This window comes from Ogataea polymorpha (assembly GCF_001664045.1).
Source record: "Ogataea polymorpha strain NCYC 495 leu1.1 chromosome Unknown OGAPOscaffold_3, whole genome shotgun sequence".
In the NCBI taxonomy this organism is placed as follows: domain Eukaryota; kingdom Fungi; phylum Ascomycota; class Pichiomycetes; order Pichiales; family Pichiaceae; genus Ogataea; species Ogataea polymorpha.
Window position 1 is genome coordinate 702,725 of NW_017264700.1, and position 14,613 is coordinate 717,337.

General features: G+C 49.6%; 11 protein-coding genes across 11 annotated transcripts; 4 read left to right on the forward strand and 7 right to left on the reverse strand.

Annotated features, from left to right (window-relative positions):
* Positions 1-334: 334 nt before the first annotated feature.
* On the forward strand, positions 335-1,483 carry OGAPODRAFT_16186 (uncharacterized protein; the record flags this gene model as incomplete). The annotated part of the gene is made up of 1 exon (XM_018354242.1): positions 335-1,483. One exon carries the CDS (start codon positions 338-340, stop codon positions 1,457-1,459), a length of 1,122 nt encoding a protein of 373 aa, XP_018211476.1. The 3' UTR covers positions 1,460-1,483.
* A 406-nt stretch (positions 1,484-1,889) lies between these two features.
* OGAPODRAFT_93539 (uncharacterized protein) lies at positions 1,890-2,646 on the reverse strand. The gene is made up of 2 exons (XM_018357363.1): positions 2,504-2,646; positions 1,890-2,457 (listed from the first exon to the last, which is right to left on the reverse strand). Exon 2 carries the CDS (start codon positions 2,329-2,331, stop codon positions 1,972-1,974), a length of 360 nt encoding a protein of 119 aa, XP_018211477.1. The 5' UTR covers positions 2,332-2,457; positions 2,504-2,646; the 3' UTR covers positions 1,890-1,971.
* OGAPODRAFT_7832 (uncharacterized protein) lies at positions 2,421-2,646 on the reverse strand (the record flags this gene model as incomplete). The annotated part of the gene is made up of 2 exons (XM_018356445.1): positions 2,421-2,457; positions 2,504-2,646. 2 exons carry the CDS (start codon positions 2,644-2,646, stop codon positions 2,421-2,423), a joined length of 180 nt encoding a protein of 59 aa, XP_018211478.1.
* Positions 2,647-2,853: 207 nt separating this feature from the next.
* OGAPODRAFT_93540 (uncharacterized protein) lies at positions 2,854-5,230 on the forward strand (the record flags this gene model as incomplete). The annotated part of the gene is made up of 1 exon (XM_018357364.1): positions 2,854-5,230. One exon carries the CDS (start codon positions 2,854-2,856, stop codon positions 3,757-3,759), a length of 906 nt encoding a protein of 301 aa, XP_018211479.1. The 3' UTR covers positions 3,760-5,230.
* On the reverse strand, positions 2,876-5,230 carry OGAPODRAFT_16187 (uncharacterized protein). The gene has a single exon (XM_018354243.1). It carries the CDS (start codon positions 5,163-5,165, stop codon positions 3,765-3,767), a length of 1,401 nt encoding a protein of 466 aa, XP_018211480.1. The 5' UTR covers positions 5,166-5,230; the 3' UTR covers positions 2,876-3,764.
* An 81-nt stretch (positions 5,231-5,311) lies between these two features.
* On the reverse strand, positions 5,312-7,151 carry OGAPODRAFT_16188 (uncharacterized protein). The gene has a single exon (XM_018354244.1). The coding sequence runs from the start codon at positions 7,088-7,090 to the stop codon at positions 5,369-5,371; it is 1,722 nt and encodes a 573-aa protein (XP_018211481.1). The 5' UTR covers positions 7,091-7,151; the 3' UTR covers positions 5,312-5,368.
* Positions 7,152-7,158: 7 nt separating this feature from the next.
* OGAPODRAFT_16189 (uncharacterized protein) lies at positions 7,159-8,071 on the reverse strand. Its single transcript, XM_018354245.1, has one exon. The coding sequence runs from the start codon at positions 8,037-8,039 to the stop codon at positions 7,497-7,499; it is 543 nt and encodes a 180-aa protein (XP_018211482.1). The 5' UTR covers positions 8,040-8,071; the 3' UTR covers positions 7,159-7,496.
* Positions 8,072-8,147: 76 nt separating this feature from the next.
* Positions 8,148-10,766, forward strand: OGAPODRAFT_93544 (uncharacterized protein; the record flags this gene model as incomplete). Its single annotated transcript, XM_018357365.1, has 1 exon — positions 8,148-10,766. One exon carries the CDS (start codon positions 8,148-8,150, stop codon positions 10,764-10,766), a length of 2,619 nt encoding a protein of 872 aa, XP_018211483.1.
* A 171-nt stretch (positions 10,767-10,937) lies between these two features.
* On the forward strand, positions 10,938-11,978 carry OGAPODRAFT_48411 (uncharacterized protein; the record flags this gene model as incomplete). Its single annotated transcript, XM_018355585.1, has 1 exon — positions 10,938-11,978. A coding segment is annotated over one exon (1,041 nt), but the record flags the coding sequence as incomplete, so codon positions are not given.
* Positions 11,979-11,981: 3 nt separating this feature from the next.
* OGAPODRAFT_48045 (uncharacterized protein) lies at positions 11,982-12,593 on the reverse strand (the record flags this gene model as incomplete). The annotated part of the gene is made up of 1 exon (XM_018355569.1): positions 11,982-12,593. A coding segment is annotated over one exon (612 nt), but the record flags the coding sequence as incomplete, so codon positions are not given.
* A 90-nt stretch (positions 12,594-12,683) lies between these two features.
* Positions 12,684-14,606, reverse strand: OGAPODRAFT_76093 (uncharacterized protein; the record flags this gene model as incomplete). The annotated part of the gene is made up of 4 exons (XM_018356124.1): positions 12,684-14,129; positions 14,336-14,418; positions 14,454-14,483; positions 14,517-14,606. The coding sequence occupies 4 exons, from the start codon at positions 14,604-14,606 to the stop codon at positions 12,725-12,727; spliced, it is 1,608 nt and encodes a 535-aa protein (XP_018211486.1). The 3' UTR covers positions 12,684-12,724.
* Between the last annotated feature and the right edge of the window lie 7 nt (positions 14,607-14,613).

Consider the following 14,613-nt stretch of genomic DNA (forward strand, 5'->3'; position numbering starts at 1 on the left):
TTACAACCCTGTCCAGCAATACAACAGAGACCTGAGCTCGCTAGCTATTCGGGCATTCTCCGAGATATATTACGAAGAGAAGCTCGCAAGAAAACGCAAACATGACAAAGAATCTCCTGATCCGAAAGATTGCGAGCCGCAGCCGTACGTAAGAATTTTGGAAGCTCTCTCTGCTACAGGTCTTCGTGCTATTCGTTATGGTAAGGAGATTCCACTCGTTTCCAAGGTGGTAGCAAACGATCTTTCTACAGATGCTGTCAACGCAATTAATCTCAACATCGAATACAACAGAATACAAGACAAAGTGGAGGCCAATGAGGGGGACGCTATCCGGGTGATGGCTGATTCGAAGGACCAATTCCATGTTGTCGATCTGGATCCCTATGGAACTGCAGCTCCCTTTGTCGACTCGGCTCTGAATTCACTCAAGGACGGGGGTCTTTTGCTGGTCACTTGCACGGACCTTGGCGTGCTAGCTGGAGCTGGCTATCCTGAGAAATGTTTTGCATTATACGGAGGAAGTCCATTGCATGGAGACGTTACTCATGAATCTGCTCTTAGACTCGTCTTGCACATGATCTCAACGACTGCTGCTAAATACAAAAAATGGATCGAGCCGCAGCTCTGTTTATCTATTGACTTCTACGTCCGTCTGTTCATACGGGTCAGGACATCTCCTATCAAGGTTAAAGAGCTTGCGTCCAATCAGATGATATGCTACAAATGTTCTGGATGCTACACTATTTACAATCAGCCTCTCGGGCGATGGACGGAGAATCCAAATGCAACCGCTAAACAAAACAGTAAGAAGTACGGCCTGAGTAAAGGGCCGCCTGTTGGTCCAGAGTGCACATTCTGCGGCTTTACAAATCACCTTTGTGGTCCAATGTGGAGAGGACCTCTGCACAATCCTGCATTTATTGACCGCGTTCTTGGCCTTGAAGAGTCGGCAGATGAGTCTATATTCAAGACTCGTCCTCGAATCAAGGGTATGCTGACGATGGCCAAAAATGAGCTGGTTGACGTTCCCTTCCATGTCAAGACAACGACACTTTCTGCAATTCTGAAAGGACCAAGCCCATCGCTCGATACATTTGCGGCTGCACTGTCAAATCTTGGGTACCGGGTCTCGCTCTGCCATTCGGCCCCCGGTGCAATCAAGACTGACGCTCCATATGAGGTTATCTGGTATGTCGGCAAGCTGTGGACAGAGAAGAATGGAGTGACGGCCGACAAACTGAACCCAAACACTGCCGGACACAGAATCATGACGGATAACTCAATTGGCAAGAACATTGATCTTTCGTCGCTTAACAAGGATAAGAAAGTCGACGATATAACCTGGTTGTTCCAGCCCAACGGGGAAAGCAAAAAGCTAAAGGAATTGCGCAAGATAAAGATTGTCAGATACCAGGAAAACCCAACGGCCAATTGGGGTCCTAAAGCCAGACCTCACTAATTTTTGTATAATGAATCGATCGAACGCACCAACTATAGAGAGTCTATTTGAGCTTCCTGATGTGTAAAGTGGTAGCTTTTGACATCTTTCCAGAAGTACTTGTTGTTCCTTGAATCCCAAAACATCCAGCTTTGGTTAATTCGAGAATAAAAGTCTGGGTGCTGTTTTATGGCCGTCTAGCACCACCTGCAACGCTCTGGTTACAGGATGAACATATTTTCAGAGGCTCCAGAAGCATGGCATATGTCGTATTTGTCGATAACAAATGCCCTCGAGCTTTGTGCCACGTCAACCCTTACAGAAAGTGCGTGCACTAGTGGCACATTTCTTCTATCTCTACTCTGCATCAAGCAGATCGAGCATCAAATCGGGCGGTGTACAGTGTGGTGTAAAGATTTTCGAAAGCACAATACTATCATGTCCCTGGCCACAGAAATCGCCGTGCTCAGCGAGCTGGTCGACGTCCTTATGTCCCCGGAATCGTTCAACATAAGTGCCGAGGACTTGTTCACTCACCTCAACTCGACCTCACGACAGCCGGCCGGCTCCGACGTCACCGTCCGTACCATTGATTTCCACAGCTTTCTAGAACTTGGGTACAAGCTTACAGATACAAACATGACCGTCGAGAACCTCATCACATTGTTGTCATCCAATGTGTACATCAACAACTTGTCGGAGGTCCCGATAAAACGGTCAGACGAGTATCTGCCCGACCTGAGATTTGTGATCAAAAACACCTTTTTACTATTCATTACGTTCTTCAAACGCGTCGGCCAGCCTAATCCATCCGTTGCAGGCCTTGTTATGCTGCTAAATGTTTCGATCGTCAACAAACTAATCAAGATCCTCAAAGCTCTCAACCCGAACATCAGGCTCAAGAGTGAGGGCCTCCTACTCAAACTAATGCTGTATCAACGTTAATATGTACACGCTCACGAATAAATACGACTAGCGATCTTCATCCACACGTAGTTGGCAAACCGTCGCCCAAGCACCTTCCCGATGACAGGCAACAGCACGAAGTTCAACAGAGTCTTCAACTGCACAAGGTTCTCCTCCCACTCCTTCTGCGGGTCGTGGTACACAAGATCTGTCTCGTAAGTGTACTCTGAGTCATCGTCGCTAGAATCAAACTCCCGGTCATCCGTGTCGTGCAGAGCAAGATTCTCTGCGCTCAGCTCCATAAACCAAATAGAAATACGAAATATTTCAACTCTTTCACGGCTGCTTAGCTAATCACATAGCTGGGGCAGCGGGAGCAGGTGGCTCGCGAGCACAGGGTAAGGAGATGCCATATGAGGACGTTATGGACCACATCAGCGGATTTGAGTTGTGTGCTTTGTGAGCTTCTCCTGCTTTCACGTGACTGTCTGGCGTGAATATTTTAATTTATGAAATTACTCGGTACCAATCCGTCAAGGACCAGTTTGTATGAGCATGCGACGAATTTCCGCTGGGACAATACTCTGCGAAGCGACGAGTTTGCGCCGATGTCGTTTGTGTCTTCGCGAAACCAGCGACTGAATTTCGATCGGCTCAACGACCGTTCGTCCACTCTCGAGAACATTAAAGACTCCACCGATGAACTTTATCTGGGTGACCAGCAATTTGGTGCGATGGACAATCTGCGGATCAGCCTCGATACTCTGCGGCTGAAACTTCCCTTTTTGGACCAGATAAAGCGCAGAACGACAACAAAAGTGCAGCCGAGAGGACCTAGAAAAAGACAGGTCCAGCTCAGCTATTACGGTGAAGAGGCTGACGACGACGCCGATTCGCGTCCCCTGTTTATGAAACAGACGAACGTGAAATACAGAAAGAAAGCAAGGTCCATCAGTGACAAGAAAACAGCAGGTTCTGTTGTACAGTATGAAAGTGCAAAATTTCTAGAGTATCCGCAGCTTTCGATTCCGCAACCCCCTGCAAACTACGTGTCTACCAACTTTGTCGATAAGCTTGAGGGCGAGCTTTCAAACAGGCTGTCATCGCATGATTACCGGTTGATTTTAAACAACTACAGCTACGTTCCTCTGGAAGATGTTGAACGCAAATTTGCGCTGTATCTGTACGTACAGAGCCGGCTCCACGACGCAGATACGCTTATCGACACTGAAAACGAACGCCTGCTGCAAAACTACCTCAACTCCTTAAAGAATAATAAATTTGTCGAGTCCGCTGACGACACAGACGAAGCAGCCAGCGAGATGGTGCGACGCAAAAACCAGCGGGTGCGACGCATAGAGCGCCACATCGAGCTGGACGAGCGAGTCGCTCGCAGACTCGGTCTCCATAAATAGTATAATTATTCCAGCGCAAGGTCGCCTAGCTGCTCGCGCAGTTTTCTTTCTCGTGCTTCTCGTATCTTTTGGTCCTTTTTAATACTGCTTAGGCGTCCTGTTTCTGACTTCCACGCTTTATCGTGTTCCTGGTACTCCTCGTCCGCTGATATGTATTGGGCAGCCTCGTTATCCGGCGGGGCCAGCAGGCTGCGCACCTCTCTGGAAGAAATATAGTGCACGTTCAGCTCGGAGCCAAAAATATATCTGAGATGCAATAGTCGGATGTATTCGAACCAGCTGGTGATTGGCAGCGTCTTAGACCCGCTGAGCCTGAATCTCGACAACACTTCTGTCTCGTCGTTTTCTTCGTGCTCCTGTTTCTCGATACTCCGCAGAACGTCTCTGAATATTGACCGAGACTCTTTTTTATCCTTCTTGCTCACTTTCTTCGAGGAATATCTCACCAGCTGCGTCAGAATACCCTTCAGGTCGTCTATATCGTGGTAAGGTTCCTCCTCCTCCTCATAGTCAAACACCTCGTACATCAGCGCAATCACAACAGCGGCTGTTTTCTGTACCTTCTTGGTGAACTCCTCAGCCAGGAAATTCATCAAAAGCGGAATGTTGTCCTGTATGGTGGCGTTGACCTCGCGTCCGGCTTTATAAAGCAGACTCACCACAACACCAACTGCATTGAGAGCATTCACAACAATATCCTCGTCATTTTCGGTTAGACTGCCGGAACCAAACCCTTCCGCCAGCTCCATCAGAGTCTCGACGCTATTTTCCAGGCCGTAGCAATGCGACTCGTTGTAGATCACTAAAAGCAAGCTCGCATATGCAATTAAACAGCTCGAACGAACGCCCTCGAAGGTCTCCTCTGTGCTGTAGATTTTATCAAGCAGAACAGGAAACAAACTCTCCACAGCTACCGTAGCCACCTCGTCTGGGTCGCTGGCTATGTAAGCGACCGCCGAGCGCAGAGAAAACACAAATTCGAGCCCAGAACGCGCCGTCTTGACAAACGAGATCAACGACTCCAGGTCCGTCTCATTGACCACCTTTCCGTTGGAGCCCAAGGGCTTTTTCACAATCATACGATACAGTTCGCCAAGCAAAAATTCTCGCGACGACGAGTTGATTTTGCTTCTGGATTGGCCCAGCGCCGTTATCACGTCCGAAACAGTGTATATTTTCACCACGCCCCCGTCGTCGCCGGCCTCGCCAGTGTCTTCCTCGCTGTCGATGATGGACCCGATCAGCGAGTTTGCCCTGCTCTCCTGTCGGCTCATCGGTGACCCGGCCACCGCCACAGTGGACGACAGGGACTCCGTGCTTTGTATTTTTTGGCGCAGCAGGTCGTCCAGCCTCATGAAGCTCATGTCCATCAGGCTGTCGTCAAACTCGTTGTATTCGGCGTCCATATTGGGGCTCTTCAGACTAGGACTGCGTAGTCCAGACTTAGACGACGCCCTACCGTCCGAACGCGACACGTTACGGTGAGATGATCGCATCTCGCGGTGTAATTGAGACATGGCTTGATTAATAAATAAAGGTAAATTATTTGCTCTATCTGTGTGCGGCTCATTATTTATTTCTGTATACTAAGTGAGCTACACATTTTCATTTACTCGTGGCGGTCGTTTGCGTCCACGTGGAATGGACTGATACTCTCCTGGCTGTGTGGACCGCCACTTAATCTCTCAAGCTCCTGTTTTAAAGCTGCCACCTGCTGCTGCAGACCCTTGTTCTCTTTCTGAAGAATCTGGATGTACTTGGACGACAGCTCCACTGTGGTGGCTTTGGACGGCACTGCGACCTCGTTCTTGAGTGCATCTGGAATGATTTTTTCAAGGTCCTGGATGGCCACGTTCATCCTGTTCCGTCTGCCTTGCTCCGCAAGTTTGTGGGTCATTTTCCTGTCTGTCTGGGAAGATTTTGAGGACCCGCCCGAGTTGCTGCGGGCCTTAGTGTAGTACAAGCCTTCGGGGCTCTGGCTGGGCTGTGTGTCGTCGTTGTTCTGGATGACTGGTGACGTCTTGAGAGACGACGATCTGGAAGACGATTTCGAGGCTCCGTTTATGTGCAAGGGAGGCACAGTCGCTGATGGCAGGTGCTGGTTGTCCTGGAGCAAGAAAGAGCTGGACGACGGCAAGATCACTGGCGATGACTGGGCGGATGTGGCGTTGTGGTTGGGGTTCTTCAAAACGTTATCTTTTGCAATAATTCTCGGTGAGTTCTTAGCAGACAGTTTGGCCAGCGCGAATGACATCATGGCGGCCGGCGTGGCTGCAGACGGGTTGGCCGTGTCCATATTGACCGGTTTGTTATCTGGCTCACCTTGTTGTGAGTACGACCTGGATGGCAGCTCCATGGCACTGAAGTCTTCCTCCTTTGTGGGCGCATTAGAAGGCGGAAGCATAAGATCGTTGGATGTGGCAGACTCGGGCAGCATGTCGAAAAAGTTCTGAGACTGGCTGCTGTAAGACTTGTTTCTAGATCCGTACGACCGGCGGGCGCCAGAAACAACAGGCGACGATGGTTTCACGGACGGCGACTGTTTGATGCGTGCAGAGGGGCCCGACTGTTGCTGCTGGAACCCATTTGGATTGGCCGGCCCAAAAAGCGGCGTCCCGTTGGGAGTTTTCGATCGTTTGTACGACGTTCTTCTTGCGCCGTCGTCGCCTGGCACTGGCGACGACATATTGGAGGTGTTTTCGTCGCGTCTTTTTTGTCTGAAGCCGGTCGCGCTGTTTACCTGGCTGGGGAAACGCGAGCTCTGGAACTCCAGAGCCGGCGACGTGAGCGGGCTGAAACCCACTTTCTTGTGCACGTTTTCGTCCTGAACCGCCTGCTGGTAGCCCGTGCCGTATGGAGGGTTAACGGCGTGTTCCAGCGGAGTCACTGCGGGCGAAACAAGCGGCGTGAACACGTCGTTCGGGCGTACTGCCGCGGCAGGGGCAGTTTCGGTACGCTGAAACATCTGCGGAGGCTGCTGGTAATCATTAGGGTCTGTGACTTGTTCGTGGTCAGTCTTCTGGGACGCAAAAGACGAGTAGTTGTCGTGTCGATGCGGCGAGTCGTTGTCTGGATGGGCTTGAGCAGCATGCTGTTGGTGTATCATGTGGTCCAGGTGCTGGATCTCGTGTAAATTCGTGAACTCCGACCACTGTAAGTCCATACTTTCGAAATTCATCTCCGACAAGTCTGAGTGCTCCAGCGATTCCTGATGGCCCTGGGTGTCGAGGCTATTATTTCCTGCGTTTGGGGGATGCGAGTTCGACAGATGGGACTCATCTGCTGGCGAGTCTGTGTAGATACTCTGTTTGGACATAGCCGAAGCAGACATCAGGCTCGTCATTCCCTGCTGGATTATTTAAAGAAAGACGTTGATGCTTAGTAGCTAACTCTTGAGACCTAACAAATATTTTATAAAACTGGATTTGCTCTGAGAAGCCCCTACGAAATATAACAATGCGGTGCTCGTAAACGGCAAACGGAAATGCAAGCTAGGTTCTCTAAAGGGAAGCAGGACGTGCGGGAACGTTGCCTGCCGGGTGCATCGTTGCCCATTCCACCGTCGAGCGATCATTGATAGCCGGGTAACAGCCACGTGGGGTGCATTTCGCTCACACGAGCCGTCTAACACAAACGACAATTTTGTCGATAAGTGAAGCGGTGCAAGGGTGCTGACGTTTACACAGAGTGCTTGAATGATAAATAAATAGTGGCTACGTCTGACAGACACAGCGCCCTCATCCATGAGTGGCCTTGTGGTATGCGCTTTCGCTTGCAGGGTGAGGCGCCAACGGCTCGTAAATCTGGTTGCCTGGCTTGAAAACCTCTCTATTCCCGTCATCCGGAATGCGTTTCTGCAGGTTCAGGTTCTTGAACACGCAATTGTTGAGAAGCCACTCAGCTTTTCTACAGTTTTTGAGCTCCATGTTGGAATAGTTCAAACACTGGAAATGCAGCTCGAACTCCTTCTTGCAATGGGTGTTCAGATCGCGGATCACGCTGGCCGCGCATCTCGTCACTCTGCGGCCCTCTGTCAAGCAGTTGATGGTACCATTCTTGCCATTTTCCTGGTGGCACTTCATAAAGTCGTCATTGTACTCTTTGCATCTGTCGCCGATGAAAAACGAGGCACTGACCAGAGGTCCCGTGGTGGCTCCTATCTCCTTCACGTGGGGGATTTCCTTTGGGAGAGGGGCATTTTCCAGCACGTACTGAGTGTCTCTTAACTTGTCTGTGACCTTAGACGTGGAAATGGAGTCAAAAGTGTTGGTTGACGACATCGGGAATAGAAGCTATTTGGCTTGGATATTACTCCTCAAATGGCTCCGGGTAAGCTTTTTTCGAATCCCTAAAAAAAAATATACATTTTTGATTCTTCTTGGTACACCATGTTTGAGTTTGTGTCATTGGCACCGCCAAAACAGATTGCCGAGCCTGTGGATGAACCCGATGAAGATTCGTACGACCCCTTTGAAGATCAAGACGTGAAGGATGAGGACGAAGACGACAAGAAAGTTTTGCAGCTTGAACAGCTGAAAAACACCTCCAAGACACAAGCCAGACTTCTCACTTTTGACGGCCAAATCAATATCCTGGCCGACCCTGGATGGGACGGAGTGAGCGATCTATCGTATTTGGAGCCGCACATCCCCAACATCCATCTAATCATTCTCTCGCAAACGACCACCGAGTACCTCGGAGCCTTTGCGTATCTTCTGTACAAATACCCGATTCTTCGCAAAGTGAAGACGTACGCGACGCTTCCTGTTTCCAAACTCGGACGATTGGCAGCCATAGAGCTCTATAGATCGGCTGGGCTGGTTGGCCCGCTGAAGGGTGCCGTTTTAGACGTGGAAGACGTGGAAAACTACTTCAACTCCATCATCACAGTCAACTACTCCCAATCCGTGTCTTTGACAGGCAACTTGTCGGGAATCACCATCACAGCGTTCAATTCTGGCCATACACTAGGAGGATCGTTCTGGCTGCTCAACAAGGATGCTGAGAAGATTGTGTACGCTCCCACATGGAACCACTCCAAGGACTACTTTCTGAAACCGGGCCGCTTGAACTTGCCAAATCTTCTCCGTGCCACCACTTTGATCAGCGGGTCTGATTTAGGGTCCTCGTTGTCGCACAAGATGCGAATCAGCAAGTTCATGGAGCTAGTGAAACTCACGTTGATGAACGGGACGTCCATTTTGCTCCCGACCTCTGTCACCGGCAGATTGCTGGAGCTGCTTCCTTTGCTTGACCAGAATGTGCCGATAGATATCAACTTCTACCTTGTCTCTTTCACAGGCAAGAAATCGTTGGAATTTTCGGGCAACATGCTGGAGTGGATGTCGCCGGATATCACCAAGAACTGGGAGAATCAGAACCGAACGCCGTTCGAGTCGAACAGACTGAAACTCATATCATTGCGGGATCTTGCCTCGCTTGACCACAGGCCAAAGATAATCTTTGTGGACGGCACAGATCTCAACGAAGGGTCTCTTTCTAGAGATTGTTTCGTAGAGCTTTGTTCCAAGCACAACACCGCGCTGATCATGACTGAGAGGCCGGAAGTGAACACCACAGCATATGATGTGTACAAGGAGTGGGAGAGCAAGGTAAAAAGCGATAATAATCTGAAAGACGGCGCACTGACCATTCTTGAAAAACAGATGTCTCTGTCCGTAACCAGGGAGGAAAAACTGCGTGGCTCGGAACTGAATGCCTACAAAAAAACTGTTGAGGAGCGTAGGCAGCGCCGCAAGGAGCAGGAGGTGCAAGAAAGACTGAACAACGACCTTCTGGACACGCTGATCGGCGAGGACGAAGACGATGATGACGACGATTCGGAACTTTCTGACGGAGAAGACGCTGGTGCCGACGCCGAAAATGGAGAGAACGACGAAGTCAAGACCACAACAACGTCCACCGCGCTGATTCAGTCCACACATTCAGCAAAGGACGAAGAGGAGCATATCACTGTCGACCAAATTTTGCAGATGCCTATGGACTTTGACGTGCGGAATGCCAAAGGAAGAAACAGGATGTTTCCCTTCATTGTCAAAAAAGTCTCCGTCGACGACTACGGGGAAGTGATCACACACAGCGATTTTATGAGAGAAGAGGAAAAGTTTCCTCTCAACAAGCCCGCCTACGAAGAAGAGGTGGAGGAAGTTGTGGAAGAATATCTGGAGAACGGGAAGAGAAAAAGACGCACGGTGAAGAGGCAGGTCAAAAAAAGTAGAAAAGCAACTGTCGTTGAACAGGCGAAGGAAAAAGACACCGTCTACAACCTGGACGCGCTGGCAGATCCGAAAGTGCGCAGCATCAAACCCATTTCTGTGGAAGTCCGGTGCGGTCTCGCGTTTGTGGACCTGTCTGGATTGGCGGATCTGAGATCCATGAGAATCACCTTCAACTCGGTGAAACCTCGTAAGGTCATCTTGCTTCCAAACACCACACAGGCCTATATGGGGGGCGCGTTGGACGTGATGGGCGCGGTCATGGCCCAGCAGAAATCCAAGATGCTGGCCATTTACCAGGCTGACGACGCATCTGGCATTCTAGGCACAGATTACATTCTTTCCAAGTTCAACGAAAAAATCGACCTCGGCAACGTCGTCACTTCGTATGACCTCGTCATCTCCAACGAGCTCAACAACACGCTCAACTGGCAGGCAATCACGGGCGGATACTCGATCGCGCACGTTTACGGAGAAGTGGTGCCAGTGACGCCCGGAGACAAGCATTTGAAGCTTGTCCCACCCACCAACGCTAACGTAATGCCTGTTTCCAACTCTATTAGTATTGGAGACATCAAATTAACAGAGCTGCGTCGCAAGCTGACGGAGCTCAACCATGCAGTCGAGTTCCGCGGGGACGGTACGCTCGTGGTCAACAACCAGCTTGCCGTCCGAAAAGTCACCGACGGTAACCTGGTGATTGACGGTGCGATGGGCCAGCTTTTCTACCAGGTTCGCAGCCTTGTCCAGGATATGCTCGCGTACGTTTGATAGAGGATAGATATATGCTGATTATGTAATATCTCCAGTAGATAAGCCTCGATAACAATTTCCTGACATCTGTCGGATGGGTATATTTACACAGATAAGGGACAGTTTACACTTCAAGCGGAGGTTTGAGCTGGGAGGTAAGCGGTTATTGTGCTGTACTAATTTTTGGATGTGCTGGGTGCTGGGTCCTTTGGGTATGTGAGACGGGCAGTTGATCAGCAGTCTGGACGGGAGGTGGCCATCAAGGTGATGAGCAAGAAGGCATTGGGAGAGCGCGTTTCCATGGTAGAAAACGAGGTGGTTTTGCTCAAGACGCTTGATCATCCAAACGTGGTGCGATTCATAGACTACTATGAATCTCCAAGCTCATTTTATCTCGTTACAGAGCTTGCTACAGGTGGAGAGCTGTTTGACCGGATAGTGGAGAAGGTTGTTTTTACGGAAAAAGACGCCAAAGCCGTTGTGTTGCAGCTGGTGGGGGCCCTTAATTACCTCCATGAAAACAACATTGTGCACCGTGACATCAAGCCCGAGAACATTCTGTACAGGACCCAGGACCCTGACAGCGATGTTGTTTTGGCGGATTTCGGGATAGCGAAAAAGCTCAGCCATTCCGAGCCGTATATCCGCGATCATGCCGGTTCTTTTCTATACGCGGCACCAGAGACTTATACGCACGAAATGTACGGCTACAAAGCAGATATATGGTCCCTTGGGGTGGTATGCTATATATTGATGTGCGGCTATAGTCCGTACGATGCCAACACTGTGGACGACTTTCTGCGGGTAGTGGAGGAGCCGTTGAATTTTGACGACAGTAGCTGGGACAATGTGGGCGAAGAAGCCAAGGAGTTTGTCCTCTGTTGTCTGGACACGCGCCAGGAAACGCGATTTCCAGCTTGGCGACTTCTGCAACATCCGTGGCTGACGAGCGACAACACCCAGAAAGAGATCAATCTGATTTCGAACCTCCGGGACGGCTACTCTGCCAAGAAGAAGCTGAAGGCTGTGATCCACATGGTGCTGATCCGGAAAAGGTTCCAACAGTTGCGAAGCCTGACTGGCGAGGAAGAATTCGAGCTGGAAGAGCCGTATCTATCAGACCCTGACAAATCGCGGTTGCTGGGCGATGCGTTCCGCAACCTTGTTTATGCCGCCAAGGACAACAAGGAGAAGGTCATCAAATACCAAATGGACGATGCAGGCCGATGACGATCAAAATATAATTCTGTAGAGAATGAAGAGAATGAAGAGCGAGATCAGAATTACGGGGGCGTATTGTTTGAGCAAGAGCTGGAAGTTGATTTTTTCGGCATATTTCTTGTATTTCTGGGACTGGTTCTTCAAATTGGCGGAAAGGTCCTGGAGTTTGTCCAGCGAGTCACCCCTGTAGAGCAAATCCTCAATGTTTTTGTTCATAATCATTTTCACGTCGACCAGCTCGGTATTAAGTTTGTCCAGATTGGACTGAGCTCTGGAGTCGCCGTAGATTTTCTTCGTCTTGCTGATAAATGAGTCAAACTGGATAAATTGGTACGGCTTCAAGTCGGGTCTGGACAGCTCGCTAGCGTACACGTGACTGAACTCGTTAGATATCTCGGCAAGATAGGAAAAAACAAGCTTTTTTGGGAAACTGCTGGTGGTAATACACACATAGATAATGGTGTCCACAATCAAATAGTGCAACGTGTGGCTTCCTGACTCAATGGATGCTCTGGGCTCTGAATTCTGCGGGTTGAGCTTTAAAATGATCAATTTGCACTTTTTTTTGAGCTCCGCCAAGCTGGGGTTTTTCTCGTCATCTATGGAGCCTGAAAGTGGCAAACCTGACTATTAGATGTCGTTAAATAGATACATACCATCAGAAAGCCGATAAATTAGTGTTGACTCCATGTCTCTTTTGTTGCCAATTTTCTTTTTCTTGAAAATTATTTTATTCGACGCGTCGACTATATCGTCTATTTAGCCAGCTTGTTGACCACCTCCTTATCGTTCTCAATTAAGTCATACAGGAATTGTATACCCTGCTGCTGCTTGGACAAAATGCTGACAAGCTTGCTGATCACCTGCTCGTCGTTCGAAACATGCGACTTCGACACAGTGCTGTTGGTAGCAACCGCCATCGACGCATCAATGTTCTCCAAGCTGATGTTCAGGTTGATGAGTCTCTGCTTCAAGTTGCTGAGTCTAGCCCACAGCTCATTTGATCTGTTGAGACCTATTGGGTCGTCCACTAACTTGACCAGCTCTTTAAATTGCGATATTAATTTCTCTTCATCGTTGGTCAGCTGGTAGCCTTTATATTTCAGCACCGTCAGATTGATGGCAATTCTCAGCAGTTTGAGATCGAGCTGTTTCTGCTTAATCTTGCACCGCGTCAGTCTGTTTAACGAGTCCATATCATGTTTGTCGCCAAGATTCACCAGGTTCGAGTTGATGCTATTGAGAAGAATCCTCGACTTGCGGATATGTTCTATTTGTAAATTAGATCTGTTCAGTAGGTCCTCAAATCCCTTGATTCTAACTGGCAGCGTGTTGTAGCCGCGCGGACGCAATTTCATCGCGTTCTCCCAGTCCTCAGCAGACTCATCGGCAGGCCGCTCGTAGTTGTTATACTCCTGCGGCACTTTGTTGTACACAAACGTCTTCATCAGACATTGATTTGAGTTGGCATCCCATGAGTTCTTCACTTTGGTGAGCTGGTCCGCAATTGTCGGCGTGTACCCGTTCTGCTGTTGATTTTGCTGCTGGTTGACTTTCTGTGCCTCAACAACCATCGGGTGCAAACTTTGCTGCTGGGATTGCTGAGTGGACCATGCAAAGGACGGCTGAGAATTAAATGCGGGCTGGCTCTGCGAGGGCTGCGTGTTCTGAGTCTGTTGTGCAGGCTGAGAACTACCACCAAACAAAGAAGTACCTCCAGTGGTGGCAGTATTGGACCCTGTGTTGCCTCCAAACGAGAATCCGCCACCCGTAGATCCGCTTTGGTTATTTGTGCTAAAGAGACTCGTTCCTGTTGTGGACTGTGCTTTGCTGTTGTTACCAAATAAGCTCTGGCCTGTGCCAGAACTGTTTGTGTTGCCAAAAAGACCGCCTTGCGTGCTTGGCGCTGCTGTCCCGGTGTTGGTGTTGGAAGTGTTCCCAAACAGAAAACCTGTGTTTCCAGCGGAGCCTGTGGCCCCCGAGGCGGCGTTCTGCGCGGTGTTTCCGCCTAATGAAAAACCACCCGTGTTGCCAAACCCAGTCGACGCATTGTTTCCGAACGAAAACCCGCCACCGGCGTTACCCGTGTTGTTGCTCGTATTAGCGTTGTTATTTCCAAACGAAAACCCGCCGCTCGGCGCCGAAGACTGTCCCCCGAAACTGAATCCAGACATGGGTGTTTACAATATTTTGTCTACATTTTTTCCAGGTGCAAGGTGTCTTGTGAACTCGGCCGTACATTAATCTAATTAGAGCCCCCTCTGAGCGACAGCACCAGGTGCAGGTCCGAGCCAGCGCTTATGCCACACTCCTCAAGCGTTTTGTCGTCGTCCCTGACAGTTAGAAAAATCTTCAAGTCCACTTACAATTGCTTTCCAGAGAACAAGAACTTCTGTTGGTGCGGAGGGATCCCCTCCTTCACCTCGATGGTTTCTTTGAGGTCGCTCACCTGCCATGTTAGCATTCGCTCTGCCAGCAACTTACTTTGTCGTGAAGATCAACGTCGATGCGGATCTGATGTTAGCCAAACTGTCGCCTTGTACTCACCATTCTTCCTGTCAAGCTCTGCCGGTTAGCTGTGTCTGTGTGTTCTAGCGTTCTACTCACTCTCACTTTGATCTCGACGGTTTCTCCCATGGTGCAA

Coding starts and splice junctions, on each gene's coding strand:
- OGAPODRAFT_93539 (XM_018357363.1), bottom strand. CDS start 2,331: ATGTTCGGGTTGAGAGCTTTGAGGATCTTGATTAGTTTGTTGACGATC.
- OGAPODRAFT_16187 (XM_018354243.1), bottom strand. CDS start 5,165: ATGGACGCCGAATACAACGAGTTTGACGACAGCCTGATGGACATGAGC.
- OGAPODRAFT_16188 (XM_018354244.1), bottom strand. CDS start 7,090: ATGTCTGCTTCGGCTATGTCCAAACAGAGTATCTACACAGACTCGCCA.
- OGAPODRAFT_16189 (XM_018354245.1), bottom strand. CDS start 8,039: ATGTCGTCAACCAACACTTTTGACTCCATTTCCACGTCTAAGGTCACA.